General features: G+C 44.4%; 1 protein-coding gene across 2 annotated transcripts; it reads right to left on the bottom strand.

Moving 5' to 3' along the window:
- Positions 1-5,349: 5,349 nt before the first annotated feature.
- Positions 5,350-20,840, bottom strand: LOC130390756 (LON peptidase N-terminal domain and RING finger protein 3-like). 2 transcript variants are annotated; one of them, XM_056600877.1, is made up of 12 exons: positions 15,307-20,840; positions 10,446-15,204; positions 9,283-9,401; positions 9,029-9,151; positions 8,541-8,726; positions 7,741-8,008; positions 7,455-7,533; positions 7,158-7,272; positions 6,710-6,831; positions 6,076-6,397; positions 5,726-5,875; positions 5,350-5,511 (listed from the first exon to the last, which is right to left on the bottom strand). In XM_056600877.1, exons 2-12 carry the CDS (start codon positions 11,122-11,124, stop codon positions 5,350-5,352), a joined length of 2,325 nt encoding a protein of 774 aa, XP_056456852.1. In that variant the 5' UTR covers positions 11,125-15,204; positions 15,307-20,840. The 2 variants fall into 2 exon arrangements, with proteins under 2 accessions (XP_056456852.1, XP_056456853.1); XM_056600878.1 differs by having other exon boundaries at positions 10,446-14,853; positions 14,952-20,840.
- Positions 20,841-22,301: the final 1,461 nt, after the last annotated feature.

A 22,301-nucleotide genomic window follows, 5' to 3' on the forward strand; every position in this document is an offset into this window, starting at 1 on the left:
GACAAAGGGTGATGGTTTCAAAGCGGTAAAAGGGCATATGGACTACCATGTTTGAAACTCTTATGGCCGTCTTCTTCTTCCTTATTCATCTATCACTTCTAACATATTCAGAGGACACCTCACTAATGCACTAGTGCAACAGGGTGCACATTGTCGTAAGTTATGTATGTTGTTTTGTTTTGAATCTTGTTTGTTGGATTGAAAGACAACCCTCTCCACTTGTCCCATCGTATTGTACGGCGTGAATGTGTTCTGAACACACGTAACGCCTTGTTCTGATGAAACATCAAAACTAGGTTGATAGTGTAAAACATTGTATAAATCAATTGTCAGAAACTACTGCCAAAAACAAAATCAGCCATTATTCACAAATCATGAAATAACGGCGTCTCCTGAGCAAAAGATGTCGATACAAAAAGTTATTTTTGTACTAACGATAACTCTTTTTCACCAACTAAATATTAATGTTTATGAATTGTATCTTTTGTTGCCTTTAAATGTTTTCCTTGTAAATAACAGATTTTCAGTAAAGAACGACTCAACCACATTTTTGTGTCCTCCATTCAAAGTGTGCGTGTGTGCGTGCGTGTGTGCCTGTTTCTACGCGCGCGCGTGTGTGTGTGTGTGTGTGTGTGTGTGTGTGTGTGTGTGTGTGTGTGTGTGTGTGTGTGTGTGTGTGTGTGTGTGTGTGTGTGTGTGTGTGTGTGTGTGTGCATGCTTCTGAACGTGTGTGCCTCTACCAAGTATCCATAGCGAGGCTGGCTGGCTGCTGACCTTCTCATTTTCAAGGTTATGCAAGCAGCCTACTTGGCAAACATGGTCATACTGGGAGAGAGAGGTTGGGAGAGAGAGGTTGGGGAGAGTGAGGTTGGGGAAAGAGAGGTTAGGGAGAGCGAGGGCAGAGAGAGAGAGGGCAGGGAGAGAGAGGGAAGGGAGAGCGAGGGCAAGGAGAGCTGAGAGAGGTCAACATAGCAGTTCTAGGGAAATAGTTATTAATTTTTACAATGAAACAGCTAGAAATGCTGAAGGTAATTTCAATTGAATTTAGCAGTAAGGAAATAGTAAAGTTGTTCAGCCTATTAACTTATTAATTAACATAAACATTCAGCGTTAGATGGGGTTTTATGTAAGGGGGGTGGGTGGGGTTGCGTAAAGCTGAAAGCAGGTCAGACAAGAACAAAGGCTCCCTGGTAAGAGATCCCTGGTTCTGTCTGCTGTACGGATTACGATCTAATCTGTTACATATGTTCACTGCTGGTCTATTCAGTTCGGTAGGTCCTCTGTCCAGTTCTGTTGTATTTAGTTGGTCTATTCAGTTCACCATGTCCTCTTCTGATATGTTTAGTTGGTCTATTCAGTTCACTATGTCCTCTTCTGATGTGTTTAGTTGGTCTATTCGGTTCACTATGTCCTCTTCTGATGTGTTTAGTTGGTCTATTCGGTTCACTATGTCCTCTTCTGATGTGTTTAGTTGGTCTATTCAGTTCACTATGCCCTCTTCTGATATGTTTAGTTGGTCTATTCAGTTCACTATGTCCTCTTCTGATGTGTTTAGTTGGTCTATTCGGTTCACTATGTCCTCTTCTGTTATGTTTAGTTGGTCTATTCAGTTCACCATGTCCTCTTCCAATATGTTTAGTTGGTCTATTCAGTTCACTATGTCCTCTTCTGTTATGTTTAGTTGGTCTATTCAGTTCACTATGAATTCTTCTGATATATTTAGTTGTTCTATTCCCTATGCTCTTTTTCCAGTTCTTTTATATTTAGTTGGTCTTTTCAGTTCACTACAGTTCCCTTTCAGTCCTCTTATCCGTCCTCACCCTGCGAGTAAATACAATGGAGCTCACAAGGTCAGGATGGTCTCATGAGGCTTAGGGGATTCCGTCACCAGGTCAAATGGACAATTCTTTGACTAAAGCAAAGTTTGCAGAACAAAATTATTATTTCAAATAAAAATCATTATTTCTAACCTTGTCTTGACAATATTTCCTATTCATTGTGCAACTCATTTCATGAATAAAAGTGTGAGTTTCGTGAAATTGTCTGGGTGACACCAAACGTACTTTACCGAACCTGTAGTTTAGGTTTTCTTGCCATTTGCAGGCCCAGTTATTTGCGTTATGATTTTAAATATGAACATGAAAAAGAGCAGGTCTTGCGATACTTAAGTTACTTCAAACTGAAAAAGCCTTCAACTCAACATGAGTTTGATCGCCCACTGATCTCCCGGTTACTAATCAAATTATAGAATGTTATACAATATGAATGAGTATCAACACCTATTCACTGCACAAGCTCAGAGGCTCATTACCCTCGTTTGTAATAATATCGCTGGGTCGTTATGCAGCTAATGAGCTAATACAGGGGGTTGACTGTAAACTGTGTTGAGGGCGTGAAGGCTTTCTCCAGGCCTTGGAAGCATGCTTTCTCCCCCCCCCCCCCCCCCCCCCCCCCAACCATCAGCTATCAAACCAACCAGAGACACGTGGTAGCAGACCCTCTTCACTGGGGTCTGCGCGTCAACACACACACACAACACCCAACAACCTTCTCTTTCTCCGCTCGTTTGGATTTATTCACAAGCTGTTATTACAGTACAAACAAAACATGAATCACTCCAATGACACTGAGTAAAAAAAAAAATATGACGTTTACATCGAGCTTCGGAGAAAGCGCCGGTGATATACATTCATGTTCCACACGGAGAGAGATTTAAGAGGCCATGGTTCTGCTTACGACGGCATCAGGGAAGGCATCCTCGCCCCATGGCCCAGCTGAGGTGTACAGCTGCAGATCATGGCACTCGTGTGTCAGCATAAGCATCGTCCTTATGCTTTACATAAGGCAAATCATTTACAACCCTTTTTGTTTCTGCTTCAACAGTTGACTTCAACTGGTGGGAATAACTTGGATCTGACCGTTAGGCCTTAACCTCTTGACCATCAAAAGAAATCTCATTGCATAAGTTTAAATACTTTAGACATTGCACTTCAAATATCCTAATTTGTAGATCTCTAGGAGCGAGCGGGACCAGTTCAACTATGTATTTCGTAAAGGCTGATAAGGCCTATGAACGAATGTGTTAGGCATGAGCCAACAGGCGACACTCTGAGCTGTTTCAGTCAGTTTCTTAAGATGGTCTTTACAGATCGGTGGCTTGTTATTGGCTACCTCACTCCAGGACCTTACAAAGAAGTTAAACATAGAAGACCACGAGAGAATGGAAGAAATCAACAGTAAGGCACTGGTGCTGCTACATTGAACATTCACTCACACACAAACCCAATATCAGACTCGAACGTAAAGTACGTTGGAGATTGTGGATTACATGACAATATTTTAAAGGGTCCCGATATGGACATGACAACAAATGATTAAATAAGACATTTTCAGGGCTTTTAAAGTACAAAAAAAAAAGAAAAAAAAAGAACAGTCACTTTTGGACTGAGGACTAAGCAATTCAGAAACTCTAAAGTGAACACATTTGAATGTTGTATAAATGGCAAGGTCAGGGGGATTTTGAACTCAACTTTTGCAGCTAACTTCGCCGCAGTTGTTACCAGAAGCTAGTTGCTGTAATAATAAACATAATCCCTTTATCACAACAACATCCCATCGCCATAGAATCACACAGGCAAAGCTTTGGCCCATATACATAAAAATAAGTTTGATAATACGATTATTACAAAGTTATTCCCATTTTGACATCGAATAAATACAGGAAATAATACAGTACAAAAAAGTCTGATGAAAGATAGATTCAACACACATGCATGTCAAGATGTTCTTTCTTAGACCACGGTTGGACATGAGAATGCTTTTAAGTCAAGGAGTCGTCATGGATATGTGCACGGTCCCTCTCGTTTTAAAAAGTGCCATTGCTGTAAACAAATATCTTTTTGTTCTTCTTCTGTTCTTTGAACAGATCAAAAGTTTAGCCAAAACACTTGTTTACAGGCAAAAGGATCAGCTACTTCTTTAGATAAAAAGGTTTGGGCCCTTGCTACACCTTTCAGGGTTTCAATAGGAATGGCCTCAAAAATCCAAAATATGCAAGTCATTGTATTTCTTTGAAGTTTCCAGAATGCATCCAAAATCACACATCCACAGTAGCTTTTTACATCTCTTACTAGAAAGAGGGCACTCCAGGCACATGCAAACTATGAAGACGACCCGGCAATAAGCTCGGGCATAAAGGCGTGACTTCAGTCAGCAAGAGACGCGTCTACATGAACTTCCCTTAATGCCTACTTGCTCAGCACGTGGACGCTGGGAGGGCATCGATACACATCTACAATACTAACTCTATTATTAGATCTTTTTTAATTTGTTCCTCTTCAGGTTCTCTGCTTTGTGCTCTTTAAAATGGCCACACTTAGAAACAGTGTTGACATGACCCATTGCACAAGTTCTTGGGGCTCTGGAGAATGTTTAGTGAAACCACTTCTGGTACAATTAAAACTTGAATGCACCAAATCATTTGATGTTTCACCTGTCCATTGCAAACATTAGACTAAGAGTTTAATCTAATTAAAAGGGCCACCCTCTACTTAAATGTCTCTGTATGCCAGTCTTGTTAAAACAGAACATAAGATGAGCTTGTTTATAAATCCGGATTTATAATAAGTAATGCTTGATATCTTAAAAGTGCAAGGGAGTCCACCATCCATGTTTGAACACTATAGCTACTTCTGAATCTCTACTGCTGCAGACAGTCTTTGGAAGTTCTCAAGCAGCCCTGCATGTCTTACTGCGAAGAATGTAAACAATTCCACTGCATTCACATGCACACACAGTCATAAATAATAATTATAATAAAATGAACGCAAACAATAAAAACACAATCAAAACAAAAAAAAAGTGAAAAAAAATGTTCCATAGAAAGCTTTCAACAGTTCATCCATGTTGACATTCAGACTGTCCTTATTTGACTTGGGAGGAAAAAACGACTCAAATTGACAACTTTAAGGAAGACTATTGAGATTACTCTGCTCACTGGAAGATGTCTGACGTTTCCTTACGTTGGAGTTGCCATTTAATAAATCGGCCGTTGTAAGTGGGCACAATCCATACTCTGACACACATGTACAGTGCGTCAATGGAGGGATAGGCAACATCCCCCAGTGTGTGTTCGTGTGTGTGTTCGTGTTCGTGTTCGTGTGTGTGTGTGTGTGTGTGTGTCGCTGGCTACCAGCTGGGCTCGGGGCTACAGTGATCTGGGAGGAGTCGTGGGTCGGGGGGGGGGGGGGTTCGGGAGTGTCGCTGTGGTTACCGCGCTGGTGGTCCCAGGTAGCAGCGGAGGGGGGGGGGGGGGGTGCCGGGGGGGGGGGGGGGGGGGGGGGGGGGGGATCAGCGGTGGCGCGTGTTGCGGGCCATGAAGAGCAGCACGCGGCGGATCCCGTGGAGCCGGTCCTGGAGGGAGGTGAGCGCCACGAAGGGGAGCTGGGCGCGCCCGTCCAGGGGCAGGACGGCCAACAGCCACCAGCACCACGACGGGCCGTTGGGGCTGGCCTGCACACACACACACAGGGAGACAGACGGTCACTATCTGGGCCTGAGGGTGCCATTTTACCAGGTCATTCTGACAGCTGCGATAATCGCTTCAGGGACTTTGTTTATTTAATGTGGGTACGTTTGAGTCACCATTTGTTCAATGATCAACTACCAGTGTGTGTATGAAAGTGTGTGTGTGTGTATATAAGTGCGTGACAAGGCGTCCACGCACCTGAGGGTCGGAGTCTTTCTCGGGCATGGGTCCGAAGTGCGCCACGATGCGTTCCTTCTGGTCGGGTTTGAGGGAGTTCACCCAGACCAGGGCGTGGTCGTAGACCGCGTCGTGGAGCGTCTGGAGGTCCTTCTCCGCCGTGCCCTCCACCTACACAAACCACAGACAAGGTCAGATACTGGGGAGAAATTTAAGGATTTGGACTAGCATTGAAGGGGTCTCTCGGGGTCCCCCCCCTCTCTCTCTCTCTCTCTCTCTCTCTCCCTCTCTCTCCCTCTCTCTCCCTCTCCCTCTCTCTCTCCCTCTCTCTCCCTCTCTCCCTCTCTCTCCCTCTTCCCCTCGGTCCGTACCTTGACGTCCTCCAGGTACTCGATGTCGGCCGTGTTGTAACCGTCCTGCTGCCGGTGATGGTTGACCTTGAAGCGCCGCCGGCCGATGCAGTCCACCACTGAGCGGCCGTCGGCGAAGACCTCCACGTTCCGGATCTCCAGCAGGCAGCCGTAGTCGGCGAACCCCTTGGCCTCGTCCCCCAGGCACATGCCGAAGCACCTGGTGCCCGTCTCCATGCAGCGGCGGATCATGAGCCGGTAGCACGGCTCGAAGATGTGGAGCGGGCAGGGGACGGTGGGGAAGGCCATGGTGCACACGAAGATAGGCACGTTCTGGTTGAGGCTGGAGGGGCGAAAGCGTGCTGTCATTAGTACATGCTGCACAGCAACAAGAAGCCAGTGAGAAAGCGACAAGAGAGACATTTGTCTAGGTTGTTTTGCGGATCTACCGCATGGGGGGGGGGGAGCTATGATTGACTTAAGGCTGTCCACGTGCAAAAGGAATGATTTTGAATTTCAGAAGTTTGGTTTCATAAGCAACACTTGTGATAAGTAGCACGCTAACTGTGTGTGTGGAGCCCCTAAACACTCAGCCACACCGCCAGCTGGCCGACACGTGGGCTGGGTCAGACGGTCCACCCCCAGGCACACTCACTTTGAGAACTCGGCCATCTCCTCATGGTAGACTTTTCTCCGTTCCATCAGATCGGTGGGAAGATACGTGGATATCAGGCTCTCCATCAGAGACGTCTTGCAGTAGGACCGCTCGGCCAGAAACTGGGGAGAGAAGGTATAACATGATGCCTATGTATAGAGGAGGGAAGGGGGGTTATAGCTCAAACATGGCACTTTGTGTATAGTCCGATCTTGTGTTGCAGTCTTCAGGGAGGACTTGACCGTTGGAAACATTGATATTTTGGACGGAGGGAGGGTGTGGCCCAACGATTATGTTACACAAGTCACATTTGGCATCATGTCACGTACACCTATTGATAAAACTATTCCCCTAAACTCTCTGGGTTTGCTCGTTCATTACTTCGGTTCACTTTAACAGTAGAAAAACAAGAAGGTGTCCTTAGGAAGCTTGATGTTCTGGAACGTACCTGAGACAGCTCTTGTTTACAGAGGGGACACTGGGGGTTGTGGTCCAGACATCGCTCCAGACACTTAAGACAGAAGGTGTGACCGCACGGTGTGGTCACAGGCTCGTAGTAGAGTCTGCACAGACCGGAAGAAAAAGGGTCATCACAAACACATCCGGCAAACCCAAACATACAAACATTGTAAAGTGGAAGCATTTTTAAGTACATTGCGATTGCGTTAGCAGAAATGCAAGGTTAAAGAACATCAAGGCGGGTTGGAGCAGAAGCATCGAGGTCAAGTGGAGCCTGTTATCATACCTCATGCAGAGGGAACATTCCAGATCTGTAGGGTCGATGAGGTCACCAACCACAGAGTTGCAGGCACCAATCATAGGCTCTGGAAAAAGAAAAAAAGTAAAATAAGAATACAGGAAATGGCCATTCCTTATTCCTCATCAGAAACCGCAAATGTTCAACGCCTTAGTAATATGTGATTGATACTGCAGTAGAGGTTGTTGCATAGAGGCCCTTCAAAACACGGAAACGTGAATGTGTGTTAGCAGGAATGCATTGGGCTCCGGCCAGCAGCAGTTCAGTTCCTCACCAGACTTGAGCTTCTTGCAGACGTCGCTCCCTGTTGCTCCTTCCTCGTTGGTGCTCCTCTTGTCCTCCACCACCTCCTCCTCCGTGCTCCACCTCTTTCGTTTGAGGAGGTGTCGACAGCAGGTGCCGTTGGGCCTGTCGTCTCCCGCCCCCTCTTCGGCCAACACATCACTCCCCTTCAGAGACTTGCAGGGGAGCCTCGAGGAGGCTTGCGGGGGGGAGGGGGGAAGGTCTATTTCCGAGGACAGCTGACTGGACTGGACTGGTGTCTAAAATAAAAGATTGAAGACAGGAAGCATGTGATTAGTAGGAGGTACTTCCCGTTAGTTTTGTCTAATCTAATGTCTAATCTCTCAATGCGATAACTTTTGACCGCGCCTCCTGTTTTGAAAATTTGACAGACAAATGAGAGCCATAAAACCGTAATAACTTAATGACCTTTAAGTGAACTGTCTCCTTTGGCTTCTACTTTGACGTCAGTGTTTTATAATAAGTGTTGTTGCATAACCGCCTGTGTGAGAGCGGGAGACAGCGAGAGAGAGAGAGACAGCGAGAGAGAGAGAGACAGAGAGAGACAGCGAGAGAGAGAGAGAGAGAGAGAGAGAGAGAGAGAGAGAGAGAGAGAGAGAGAGAGAGAGAGAGAGAGAGAGAGAGAGAGAGAGAGAGAGAGAGAGAGAGAGAGAGAGAGAGAGAGAGAGAGAGAGAGAGAGACAGCGACAGCGACAGCGACAGCGACAGCGAGAGAGAGAGAGAGAGAGAGAGAGAGAGAGAGAGAGAGAGAGAGAGAGAGAGAGATCTTACCCGAGGGGACCCCGATGGCGGCGTGGGCCGTGAGTGCAGGCGGGGGGCCGCCGACGTGGCGGGCGTGTGCGGGTCCCACGGCGCCAGGCCGCTCTTGACCGTGGTTCTGGAGCAGAGCAGAGCAGAGTAGTCCAGGACGCGGTCTGGGACCTGATCCGTGACCGGGGCCAGGAAGTCCCCGAGGAGCTGAGAACAGGACACACGAGGAGGGAGGAGACGAGATGAAGAGGGAGAGGGAGAGGACACAGGAGAAGACGTTATTCAAACGTGTATTGATGGGGTCACTCATAAATCATTTAGGGGTGTAGGACAGAGGGTATCAAGCTAGTTCATGTAGCTGAATCAACACCACTAGTAGGAAGAATTTTTAGAGATTAGGTTATTTACTCAAATTTCAGCAAGGTTTGGACATTATATCGCACATCTCAATCAAACAAATATATATAGATATATTACAACACTTCCATCAAGTCTACATAATAGTGTACCTTTTGTGCCTCAGTCTTGGCCAGTTTGCAGTCTGGTTGCAGGGTCAGACACAGCAGGTATTCCTTTAGAGCGTCGTCACTTCTCCCCAGAGACACCAGGGCCTGTGCCTTACGCTGATGACCCTGTGGAACGAGGACAGCGCATCGATTACACACACGGCTTTACCCTTTCAGTCCACAGCCTGCTGTGGATACACATGAATCATTGTACCAGACGGCCAATTAAACGTCATGCAGTCCATGGCGGCCCGTACCTTGGACCAGTGAGGCATTAGCGTGCAGGCCGTCTCCGCATCGCTCAGAGCCATGTCGTAACGCCTCAGACTAGCGTGGATCTGAGACCGGTTGCTGAAGAGGAGGTAGTCTTTAGGTGCTGGGAGGGGGGGGAAGTAAGAAAGACAGAAAGAAAGGGATCGGGAAGGTAAGAAGGAAAGAAAGTAAGAAATACATAAAGAACGAGAGAGAGAAAGAAAGAAAGGACGAAATAAATTAAGAACAAGAGAAATAAAGAGAGATCGAGAGAAAGAGAGAAAGAAAAAGAACAAAGCAATTATTAATAAATGAATAGATTATTATGTAGAAGCTGCCGCGATGGAAAAACGTCCATTACAAAACGCTGCTTTATGAAACACCTCGTTCCTCCATATGTAGGGCGGCCATGCTGCCAGACGGTTTCATAACGTGCTAGTTGCATAAGTTCAAAACTTATGCAAACGTCCCCATTGTTAAGGCAAGCCTATACGGGAATCGTGATAATATATGCATTCAACATCCTCATTTTAAAGTGCCAGCCCCTATACATTTCTAAAGTGTTATGAATCAATAACAATATGTAAGCCTACAATGGATTTTCTTGTTTGCATCATTTATCATCAGGGACACCTAATTCGCCTATACGTCAAATAGAGACGTAATCTACTTGTAATATACACACTAGAGTCACCCCATGGCCTGACCTGATATAACACCCTGACACTCATAATGTCTTTTTTCATTGTTAGATGCCACACAAGGTGCGAGGAACGCGCCAGCAGAAGCGACGCGCTTACGCAACGCTGGCTCCTGTTATCCAACACGACGGAGCTGAGCGGCCCATAGCCCGGCGGAGGGGACACATACGCTGCTGACACACACCCCACATACGCATAGGAGCGCACAACCACAAGAAAATATAAATACAATCCACAGACGTCCAGTTTCGTTTATATATGAATATAATGTGCGTAACATTATAATATCATGTAATATGATTGAGTCAAAAGTTGTAATTGTTACATTGAGGGCCCCAATTCACACCAGCAGCAGCAAGGATGGTCTTCTTAATAACACTAATCTATGCATATAACGCATATAGCAGGCATCATGCACCATGCACTAGTAACGTCGAGGTAAGTCCCCATTTAAGCTGCAGACCTACCTATGAAGATGGCTTGGTTGTATTTGCCCAGAGCCTCTTCCGTCTTCTTGTCCACATAGAGGCTGTTGCCCTGCCGCCGGAGCTCGGCGGCCCGGCACTGGGTCGGGAACCACTTGCAGAGGATGTTCCCGAGGACCACGTTCACCCGGTAGCCCTGCACGTCTTTGAGCTGGGAAGTGTCACTGCACTCCTTACAGCAGACAGGCTGTCCTCCGGTCTCTCTCTCCAGGCACTTTTTGCACAGGCTGTGTCCGCACGGCAGAGTCACAGGTTCGGACAGAAAGGCAAGACACGTCCGGCACGACCAGGCTTCGTGTCCGCAGCCCGTGGCGGCATCGGGGCATCCCTCCGTGGCTACCGACTCCATCCCAGGGTCGGTCTTCTTTTTAGTTCCAACTCCATTCCTCTTCATGTTCTCGATGAGGAACGTGAGAAGGTTGCCCAGGTGGACAGGTTGAAGTCTTTCTATCTCCGAAGCCTTCTGGTAGACACCGAAGGCTTCGGTGAGTTTCCCCCCAAAGGCGAGCGCGTCTGCCCGCCTCACCATGAGCTCGAGTCGGCCCCGGGGCTCCACCGGCTCCCGGAGTTGGTCCTCATAGATGTCCGCGGCCAGCTCGTAGTTCTTCAGGTGGAAAGCCTCCGCTGCCAACTGGAGCATAGCTTGGGTCTCCGTGCTCATCGCAGAAGGTATTGTGTGGTAAACGTCCTCCTCAGTGTTACACTCGTCTGCTGCTCCCCGTCTGCCTCTTGTTCATACCGCCGTACGTCCGAATGTTCAGACCCGCTCCGGTCCTCCTGTCATAAAGGACGGTGTTCTCAATGGAGAGGATGTGAAAAAAATAACAGTTACGTAAAGGTATGGTCATGTGACGTCGGCGAGTTGTTGTGATTGGACGAGCGTGATACATGGTTACAAAACAGCCTCTGAGCTAACGCTCTGAAACAGGGCGGGGAGGGGGGGCTGACCCGCCAGGAGGGACTCCGTCGATCCGCCGCTCTGCCGCAGCTAGTCTGCTTTAAGATTTCTAGGGTTATAAAGAAGGGTCAAACAAGGCAAATAGTTCAGTTTTTTAAGGTGATTTAATTTGTGTACACTTAACTACACTATATTTAGTTATTTGCTATGATTTAAGGGGTTGTAGATACACAATACCTCACCTCATTCAAATCATGTTATATAGCAAGGTAAATAGCATCCTCTGCTGTGGCCGGTCATGTAATTTAAATTGCAAGTCATACTGACCTGCGGTCTGTATATAATAGGCCTACGTTATAACTTATATCATACATTATGTTAAACATGACATGGCTGTTTCCCCATACAAATACAAAAGGCCAGTATAAGAAAATGTGTATAATTAGATTTGATCTATTTGTTGATTCGAGATGTAATAATAATAGTAATAGTCTTTTATTTTATTTTCCATTATAAAAATAAATAAATATAAAGTGTATGTATAGTGTGATCTTTAGAGTTTGACTCAAGTTTGAGGCTTGACTCAATAAGTATAGCCTACATGTTGATGCGTTATTATTAGGGTTACCCCATATCCTATTAATAGCCATCCCGAACATTCCAAATCAAATACTTAGGCTTACGGCTTCTCACATTGTAGTCAGGAATATAGGATAACAGGCCACTAGAATGCTACTACCAGCTATAATATAGGTCAACTGGTCTAGTCTGAACTCATTACCAAACAAAGACGCACAAAGCTGAAGGATGCAGAGCAGAGACACTGACACAGATGTTCATCTCACAAAGATAGTTAGTTACGGACATGGCTGAAATCACTTTTTGTAGGCTATATATTGATTCTAACATACATTCATACATCTATATATATAGGCATGCGTACATACACAGACACGCAAACTCATACAAATGAACATACTGGATCATAAATACAGGCATGCATGCATACTAGACCGATACATCGGTTGGCCAATTTTATCGGCCAATACTGCCTATCACAGATATATCATATCGGTGTATATGTTTGCCAATATTAAAACTTTATAAATGGTGTCGATTTATAAATGTAATCATCTAGGGATTAAACCACTACTGCGGTGGTTGAACCTCTAAATCGGGGATGGGCAACTGGCGGCCCGTGGGACCGCATACGGCCCGCATCCTCACTCAGTCTGGCCCGCACATCATTTTAATTTAATTTAAAAAAAAATATATATATATATTGAGTTACAGAAAACTCGGTCAAGAAAGAAGAGAAGCAGAGGATATGTTCATAGAATTCAAAGGCAAACCCATGCGTCTAGTTTGCTTGGAAACGATAGTCATGAAAGAATCCCACTCAAGTCGCCACTAATTACTACAACTGCCCTGAATATCATGCTTGTTGGGTTTGAGTTCATTGAGTTGTTGCACTTAATGTTGGGCCACTGTTTTTAATTTCTGTGACATCATTGAATGATGATGTATGTGAGCCCTTTGCACTGATAAAAATACTAACCATTCAAGTGTCTGTTTGAGCATGGAAAACATGAGATGAATGTATGTTAGTACAATTAACATACCGCACATAGGGTATGAATCTGGAAGATTTTATAGGTAGTGGCCATCCCCGAAATGTACCAGAAAACAGGAAATCATATCTACCAAATGAAAAAATGTGTAGCTTCTCTCAGTTTACGTTTGGTTGAAGTGCACAGTCACATGGCCCTTATGGAAGAAATTAACCCTACATTTTATGGCAAGCTATGATTATTATTAGGCCTATATATCATGATATAGATACTTTAATGGTGGAAAGTAGCTGATCACCTCTCCCCTATAAGTTAGGTTTAACACGGCACCACGGAGTAGGTTCACTCAGTTCCTATCTTGTGTGTGTAGGGATCAATGTATGTTCATTGTAAAGCTGTGAACTGGAAAATCATGTAATGCAAATCAACATTTTATGTAAGTCTGACTTTATATTATGTAACAGTAAGGATTGGGTACATAAGGAGCAGGACGAGAATCATTCGGCAGTGTCTTTGCAAATCTCAATCGGCTTTGTTGTTGCTTGTTCGTGTAATAGATATATTTGGATTGATTTCATAACCAATCTATTATTGTAGTATTGGTAATACAATAAGCAATCAAAATGGTAGGAATCTATTATTGTAATATTGTAAATACAATAAGCAATTGAAATGGTTAAAGAGAGTTTAAAAGATAATTTACTCAAATAGTTCATAACTATAAGGGTAAAAAAGTCATTTTAAACGTGTCCTGGAAGAGTACCTTTTGATTGGTTAGCTACGCTTATCCCTGATCAACATCAACCCCTTACATCTATAACCAAGGAGGACAAAAGTGTTTTGTGGATCAACAGCTGCCTAGAGAGACTTGCACGCAATCTGAGGTCAACCGCTGGTGCCAAGAGAGCTGCGTCGCTCACTCTGCAAAGAAAAAGCTTCTGCGTCACACCAACATTGTCCACCAGAGATTAAAATGGATTCTTCAGAGCTGGAGGAATTGAAACTAGAAGTTGTTGGAGCCCTGTACATTAACCAGAGATGCTTTGATTGTAGTTTGTTGATCGCTGGTTTAAACCTTGAAAAGGTAACAGGTAAAGTTGATCCTTTTTCTCATCTCATATATCACAAGCCACTTAGAGAGAGAGGAGCTAAATGGGCTTGAAGACCAAGGCATGACAGAGCTACTGATTCTAAAGACCTAATTGTCGAGTTTCAAAAGACTGCTCAGAAAATTGCACAAGATAAAGCAGCCTCAAATGCAAAACAGACTGATTTGGTACAAGGGATCACAGAAGAACAGCGTCTGCTAAAAGAGATAGAGACACTACAGTTAGCATTATCACTGCAAAAAGAGTCAAGTCAAAGTAATGGAGACAATAAATCAGTGAGTGGGGAAGCTAAGGATGCAAGGCAAGTCCACGCCCCTTTTAAAAAAGGTCGTGTCTCAGTACAGTGGAAAAAATAATTTAAAATATCAGGCCAGATCGGTGATCCAGGCCAAAAAGACAAACTCAGCTTTTTCAGTCTAGCACACCAAATCGAGCAAGGCATCAGCAAGGAATTTCCTGAAATAGTCGATGCAGTGATAAAGGCAATCGCACCAGGCTTACAACTACGCAGCTACCTAGAAGGAAAAACCAACCTTACTTTACCTACCCTGAGAAAGATCTTGAGATCCCATTACCAAGAGAAGGGCGCAACTAAACTGTACAAACAACTCACATCGGAGGTCCAAAGTGTTAAGGAAACCCCACAACATTACCTTATCCGTGCTCTAGATTTGAGACAGAAAATCTTGTTTGCCTCACAGGAAGCAGAATCTGGCCTAAGGTATGATCCAGTCCTTGTACAGAGTATGTTTCTCCACACTGTTCTGGCAGGCCTGCAAAATGATAGCATTAGGAGCGAACTCCAGCCCTACCTGCAACAAACAACATTAAGTGACGAGCTGCTCCTTGAGAAACTCAACATTGCTTGTGCAAACGAATTTGAAAGACAAAATAAGAAGAAACTACTCACCCAACAGCGGCCAACCACTGTCAACTCAGTCCAGTCTTATGATCCACCTGCAAATAAAGATTTAGGGACTACTTGTATTATGCACCTACTTTTACTGTGTTTACAGACAACAATCCACTGTCTTATGTCCTGTCAAGTGCCAAGCTGAACTCAACCGGAAGCAGATGGGTAGCAGAGCTTGCAGACTTCCACTTCACCATCCGATACCGCCCAGGTAAAGAAAATGTGGATGCCGACAGTTTGTCAAGAATGCCTGTAGATATGGAAGTGATAATGGGTCAGTGTACTGAGGAGTGGACATCAGACTGTGTGGCGGCCACAACCCAAGCTGTTGAGACTCAAGACTCCAACTCACCATGTGTTTGTCCAGTACTTGCCTCTCTCCAATGTATAGCAGTGAGTGAAGAGATGCACAAAACGTTCTCAGCTGCTCAGATCAGACAAGCACAGCAGGATGATGTGAACATCAGTCAAATAATACAGTGCAAATTGAGCAACAAAAAGCCAGCAACAAGACAGCTTGTTTTACCTGAAAGGTATAAGAGCACTGTACTAAAAGAGTTGCATGATGATATGGGCCATCAAGGCATTGATCGAACAAAATCACTGATCAGAGATAGATTCTTCTGGCCTTACATGCAAAAAGAAATTTAACATTATGTGGAAAGAACTTGCACATGTCTGAAACAAAAGACACACGCCAGAGAAACACGGGCACCTCTCACTCGTATCGTCAGCACACAGCAATCTGAACTAGTGTCAATAGATTTTCTTAATTTGGACAAATGTAGCGGCGGATACGAGTACATATTGTTAATCATTGATCACTTTACTCGTTTTGCACCACCTCCAAGTCTGCTAAAACAGTTGCTGATCGTATATTCAATGATTATGCCCTGAAGTTTGGACTGCCAACACGTATACACCATGATCAAGGTGGCGAATTTGAGAACCAGCTCTTCGCACAGCTGAAGAAGAACTGTGGCGTGTTTGGATCATGTACGACACCCTATCACCCGCAAGGAAATGGGCAAGTCGAACGATTTAACAGAAAATTACTACAAATGTTAAAGACACTCACCAACAAACAGAAAACAAACTGGAAAGACTCCTTGAACAAGTTGATCTATGCATATAACTGCACACGATACGAAGTAACAGGTTTCTCACCTTTTTATCTTCTATTCGGAAGATCCCCAAGATTACCAATTGATCTTTTGTTTGGTCTCACCTCTGAGTCAGGGAAAACAGATCATCGAACGTACATGGAGAAATGGAAAACGCAAACGCAGCAAGCATATGACAAAGTGCAAAAGAACGTGAAAAAATCCTCGGAGAGAAATAAAAGACACTATGATGCAAAAGTAAAAAGATCAGTGTTGTACCCAGGTGATCGTGTTCTTGTGAAAAATCTGACACCCAGAGGAGGCCCTGGAAAGCTCCGCAGTTTTTGGGAAGAGAATATCCATGTTGTGATCCGAAAGGTTGGTGAAGACATCCCAGTATATGAGTTGAAACCTGAGCAGGGAAGAGGAAGGTCAAGAATTGTAAATCGAAATATGTCGCTACCGTGTGACCACTTACCCTCGGAAATTCCGCCAAAACCAAAACCTAATAAATGGATAACAGAAACCGCTGCAGAAAACACAAATCAGGACGAGAGTGAAGCCGAAGATGAATGTGTGTGTAACGGGTTCACAGAGCGCTTGGACACTAGGTTTGCTTTTCCAATAGAAAGTCCTTTTATTTCGATCACTCAGAAGTCCAACAAAACACAAGTCGTTAAACGTAAATCATAACTCCGCTCAAAGCGGTCACAGGGTGCGTTCCAGGCGATCTCTGGCTGCGATCGCCCCTGTCTCTCTGCTCCCGCTCCTTCCTGGATTCCTTCCCTACTACAACACAAAGCAGGCACATAAGTACAAACACTCCCTGATTGGCCTGAGTGCTGACACCTGCTCGCACACAGGTAAAATCCCCCCAGCCAATCCGGTGCGCTCCCAACCTGCCCATACTCCCCCGGCAGGCCAGACGTTGCACGTCGCCCCACAGTGTGTATTACCCAGTCATGTCTGAAGTACCGATCGAGGACAGGACCACTGAACAGGCTGACACACAAGGAGAAAAGGCTGACACACAAGGAGACAGTGACACTGTTGAGCTGGTCAGAGAAAATGCAAATGAGCCTGAAATACAGCAGGAGGATATGCTACAGGAAGATGATCAGCAAAGTGAAGATGAACAACCGGCTGCAGCAGTACAGGGCGAGGTTCCAGCATCCCCACGTTCAGATTCAGATGGAGGGGAGAGAGAACGAGAAAATTACTTGCCACGAAGAGAAAGACGGGCCACGAAGAGAAGATCTTCACCTACGACCAACTTGGGACTCCAGCATGCTACAGTGCAGTAAATGCAGCTGAAAGTCTTTACCAGTATCAACCCATTTTGTACAGTAACGTTCGACTAATGTGGACTAGCCCATGCCAGGTTTACCAACCATTACTCATGCAGAGATTCTAGGCATATAACTACTTTATTTTGTTCAGTACACAGAGAGCCTGTTCAAAAAAAACGAAAACCCAAAAATGTAATACAATGAAGTTGATTTGTTCAGTGGACCTGTAACCAGTAAACCTAAATCGGTTATGTTCTTGGTTCGTTAAGGTTGTGATGTCGGGACGACATATTTCGTAGGGGAGTGTGTAATAGATATATTTAGATTGATTTCATAAGGAATCTATTATTGTAATATTGTAAACATAATAAGCAATTAAAATGGTAGGAATCTATTATTGTAATATTGTAAATACAATAAGCAATTGAAATGGTTAAAGAGAGTTTAAAAGAGAATTTACTCAAATAGTTCATAACTATAAGGGTTAAATAGTCCTTTTAAACGTGTCGTGGAAGAGTACCTTTTGATTGGTTAGCTACGCTTACCCAAACCGGAAGGGAAAGCTCTCGGCCACGATGCCTCATTCTTGTCAATGGCAGAGAGAGCAACGTGTCGAGTGTGGTAACTTCTCCCCTTCCCTTCTTAGGGTGTTACATTCGCGGGTAGCAATAAAGTCTTCTGTCATACTTGATCCGGACCCCTCGATTCCTCAAGCTCTCTTAGTTTAGTTGAAGTGATAGAACTCAGTTTTTTTCTACCACATAATTGGCATCACGAACAGGATTGAAGGACTGAGACACGCCAACTGCTGTGCTGCAGGACAGGGTTCGAACGAATCATGCAACAGAACTCATCATAAAAATGTAAGCAATGTTCTTACCATTATATAGGAAGTTGTGTGATCTGTTCCTGCCCTGTCTAAATGCTATGCAGCAGGTAAAAAGTCTCTTCAAATTAACGAACCATTGTTATAAGAAAAGAGAGAGAGAAAGAGAGGAGCCCTGTGAAAGATTGACGTATGCGCATACTAACCATAAATCATCTGTGGTTTTAACTAACTAAAACGCTTTGTGGTTCTCAATTGGTACGAGTTGTTGTTATTGATATTTTGGTTAAGTAGGCCTACAGTAAGTCCTGAACTGTCTTTTAGAAGAACGAATTAGTGGGAAAGTTTGAATGGGACAGGGAGTGAAGGCCCCTAGATCTACCCTCCGAACAATGTCCCTGGAGTGGTTAGATTTGTAGGGATTTTCTGACAAAATCCTAATTGGAGTTTTTGTTAGTTGGGAATTCATAGTTATTGAATTCGGAAATGTTGAAGTTTTGTCGGTTGGGAATTTAGAGTTGTTATTGAATTTAGAGTTGTTGGAGTTTTGTCGGTTGGGAATTCAGAGTTGCTATTGAATTCAGAGTTGTTATTTTGAGAAAATAAGTTTTTAAACAAAAGACCATCGGTCTTGGTCAACCTTTTTTTGGTAATTAAAGACGAGTTAGTGACAAGTTCCACTCAGCATCTTCGAACAACAAATTCGACCATTTTAAGATAAGCTATAAAAAATTGCATGAATCGTTTTCTTTCTGTATTCAAGCCGCGATTGGATTAAGTTACCTCGGAGACTTGTGCGGGCCGTTTTCTTTTTGTTCGTTCATGTTTTAAACCAAAGACCGTCTTCAACGGTCGGTCAACCTTTTTTTTGTAATTAAAGACGAGTTAGTGACAAGTTCCACTCAGCATCTTGTACAACAAATTCGACCATTTTAAGATAAGCTATAAAAAGTTGCATGAATCGTTTTCTTTCTGTATTCAAGCCGCGATTGGATTAAGTTACCTCGGAGACTTGTGCAGGCCGTTTTCTTTTAGTTTGTTCATGTTTTAAACAAAAGACCGTCTTCAACGGTTGGTCAACCTTTTTTTTGTAATTAAAGACGAGTTAGTGACAAGTTCCACTCAGCATCTTGTACAACAAATTCGACCATTTTAAGATAAGCTATAAAAAGTTGCATTAATCGTTTTCTTTCTGTATTCAAGCCGCTATAGGATTAAGATACCTCGGAGACTTGTACGGCCCATTTTCGTTTGTTTATTCTGTCATAAATTAATTAGACAGAAAGGGAATAATTGATCTGAAATAAATGTGTAAACCTTCCTGGATTCAAAAATAGCCCAAACGGTGGGAAGGACCGCATTCCAATCGGCATAAGTGAAATAAAATAATTGAACTAACGAGTAAAATAAACTCAAATAAATTGTATTGAAAATAGTGTTTATACACCTAGAGAAAATTAATACGGCACCGACGTCAGTATAGATTTTGGGCAGATACCGTCCATTGCTTAAAGATGAGATAAAAAAAGATCTCTGAGAAATGGGAAAAGAGGACAGCAAAATCAGGCACAATATGGCCCGTGGGAGGGACTTTTGATGCATAATGTGTAGGGACATGGAGGTAATAAGTGTGATATATGGTGTGATAAGGGCCATCGGCTGAGTGAGGCATGGACAGCCACCATCACCCAAGATGAAATAGCCTGGTGGAGGGTAATTGCCAGCCTGGTAAATTAAACTATTTCGAAGGAAGCGTGCATCATGCACGCTTCCTGGGAAGCCCACAAAGATGTCAATGAAGCTACCCAGATGGCCACAGACTATGGAGCCAGTTTCCTGCCATAATTCAAACCTGAAAAAAAAAGTTTCAAAAGCTTGTAAGTCTGGGTTTGAAAACTTATAACCTGAAAAAAATTCAAACAAAAATTCAAAAGTTCTATTTTATCTTCTTCATCATTTTCACCAACACATTTTCAAAGTTCAAACAATTTCACCAGCGCATTTGCAGAGTTTCAAATCTGGCACTGTTCTAACAGTGTATTTCATTGTTTCCCGGTTTTGAAACCTTGTAAATGAGATTCTGCAAACAGGTGTTCATACATTGAGAAATACGTTTTGAAAGGTTGAATATTTAGTTTTAAAAACTTGTAAAGGTGTACGTTTACGCCATTGCAATGTATTTTTTCAGAACTGACTTTTCAGCACTGACTTTTCAGAGATTTGACTACACAGGCGCAAGCTTTGAGTCACGTGAATATTGGCAGTGTTCTGTCGCACACTCGTTTTGAAACTCCTGACAGTCAAATCTGAAGAAAAAAAAAACGTTCCTGGGGCGGGACCATTTAGCTCTAAACCTATTGGTTGCTCTCGGCTGACGTACATTCCAATCACATGTGCCGTTCACCGGGCTGTGCGTGATTGACAGTGCTCTGCCGATGACAAGAATGTACATTCCAAGGGGTCAGACAACTATCATGCCGTCGCAGTCCACCGCCCAGACTCCCCCGTCCGCCAACACCCGCATGGGGATAAGGGAGGGACGAAGGATGTACACGTGCCGTTCACCGGGCTGTGCGTGAATGACAGTGCTCTGCCGATGACAAGAATGTGATTGGAATGCACGTCAGCCGAGAGAGCAACCAATAGGTTTAGAGCTAAATGGTCCCGCCCCCAGGAACGTTTTTTTTTCTTCAGACTTGACTGTCAGGAGTTTCAAAACAAATGCGCGACAGAACACTGCCAATATTCACGTGACTCAAAGCTTACAACGGTGCGGTAAAGCGAACGCAATACCGCCCCCGCTGCTCCGATTCTCCGGCCAATCTCACGCTCCATAGTACCCTCACTCGCGAACAAGACCCCGAGGTACTTGAACTCCTTCACTTGGGCTAAGGATTACAGGTGTTTACAGTGTCACATAAAAATATTATGTTATTGACACATGTTGGACAGATGCTCTATTCCATGCAGTCGCGCCGTCAGTGGACAGTATGGAGTGACGGGATTAAATATAGAGAATTTCTTTTTATTTCTGGAGTTATAACTGAGAGATATTTCTGGAGTTATAACTGAGAAATAACGCAGTGGACTTAAATTATTCTGATTAGGATTTAACGCATGATACGGGTTGAAATCACTCTGCAATTCTTCGGTCTGACTTCAGTTCACCACCACACCGTCCGTGTCGCCAATTCTCCTTTTCCTCCAAACCATGCGTACGCATGGGTCAGTTTGCTTAGGGCTGCGCACATTTTCCCGTCAAGTTGGTTTTTTATAGATCACAACCTTGGCGTGAAAAGTCACGTACGCAACTTTCAGCCCCGTTTTGTGCGTACGCAACGGTTATAAATGAGACCCCTGATCGTTAGTTTTTTTCTGGTAACCAAATATGGTGCTAAAAACTAGCCTAACGGCTCCAAGTATTACTGTTTTCTTTTTATTGAGACATTACAAGTCCCAAAGGGGGGATATATGGAAGAAATTAACCCTACATCGTATGGCAAGCTATGATTATTATTAGGCATATATATCATGTAGATACTTTAATGGTGGAAAGTAGCTGATCACCTCTCCCCTATAAGTTAGGTTTAACACGGTGTAATAGGGGTGTTAGGCAGAACCTAAGTGCACAGACAGACAACAGTTGAGGACAGTTTCAAGGATTTAATTCGGTACAGGATCGGGCAGGCAGAGAGCAGACAGTATTTCACTGACAGGTGGGCAGGGAATCGTCGGTGGGTCAACAGGCGAGGGGTCGGCAACGGGAGGGCAGACAGGCAGGCGAAGGGCAGGAACAGGGAAGCAGACAGGCCGGCAGGGACTCGACAACAGGCGGGTGGTCAGACAGGCGAGGGGTTGGAAACAGGAAGGATCAGCGTTGTGGCAACAGTTCAGGAGTTGCGGGGAAAGCTCTGTGAGTAACAAGAGACGATCTGGCAGAGACTGAGGGGAGAGAGAGGATTTATATAGAGGGAGCACAGGTGAAGGTGGTTGGGTTAATTAGGGGAGATCAGGGTGGCAGGCAGGTGAATGGGAAAACCAGGGGCGGACCATGACACACGGTGCCTGGGAGTAGGTTCACTCTGTTTCTATCTTGTGGGCTGCCATAGGCAGGGTCCAAGGGTCAGGA

Source organism: Gadus chalcogrammus, chromosome 10 (assembly GCF_026213295.1).
Source record: "Gadus chalcogrammus isolate NIFS_2021 chromosome 10, NIFS_Gcha_1.0, whole genome shotgun sequence".
In the NCBI taxonomy this organism is placed as follows: domain Eukaryota; kingdom Metazoa; phylum Chordata; class Actinopteri; order Gadiformes; family Gadidae; genus Gadus; species Gadus chalcogrammus.

Excerpts from the sequence above, each read along its gene's own strand:
- LOC130390756 (XM_056600877.1), bottom strand. The coding sequence starts at position 11,124 with ATGAGCACGGAGACCCAAGCTATGCTCCAGTTGGCAGCGGAGGCTTTC. Across the intron at positions 9,152-9,282 it reads TAATGCCTCACTGGTCCAAG|GGTCATCAGCGTAAGGCACA; the intron begins GTACGGGCCGCC and ends CTCGTTCCACAG. Across the intron at positions 5,512-5,725 it reads AGAAAGACTCCGACCCTCAG|GCCAGCCCCAACGGCCCGTC; the intron begins GTGCGTGGACGC and ends GTGTGTGTGCAG.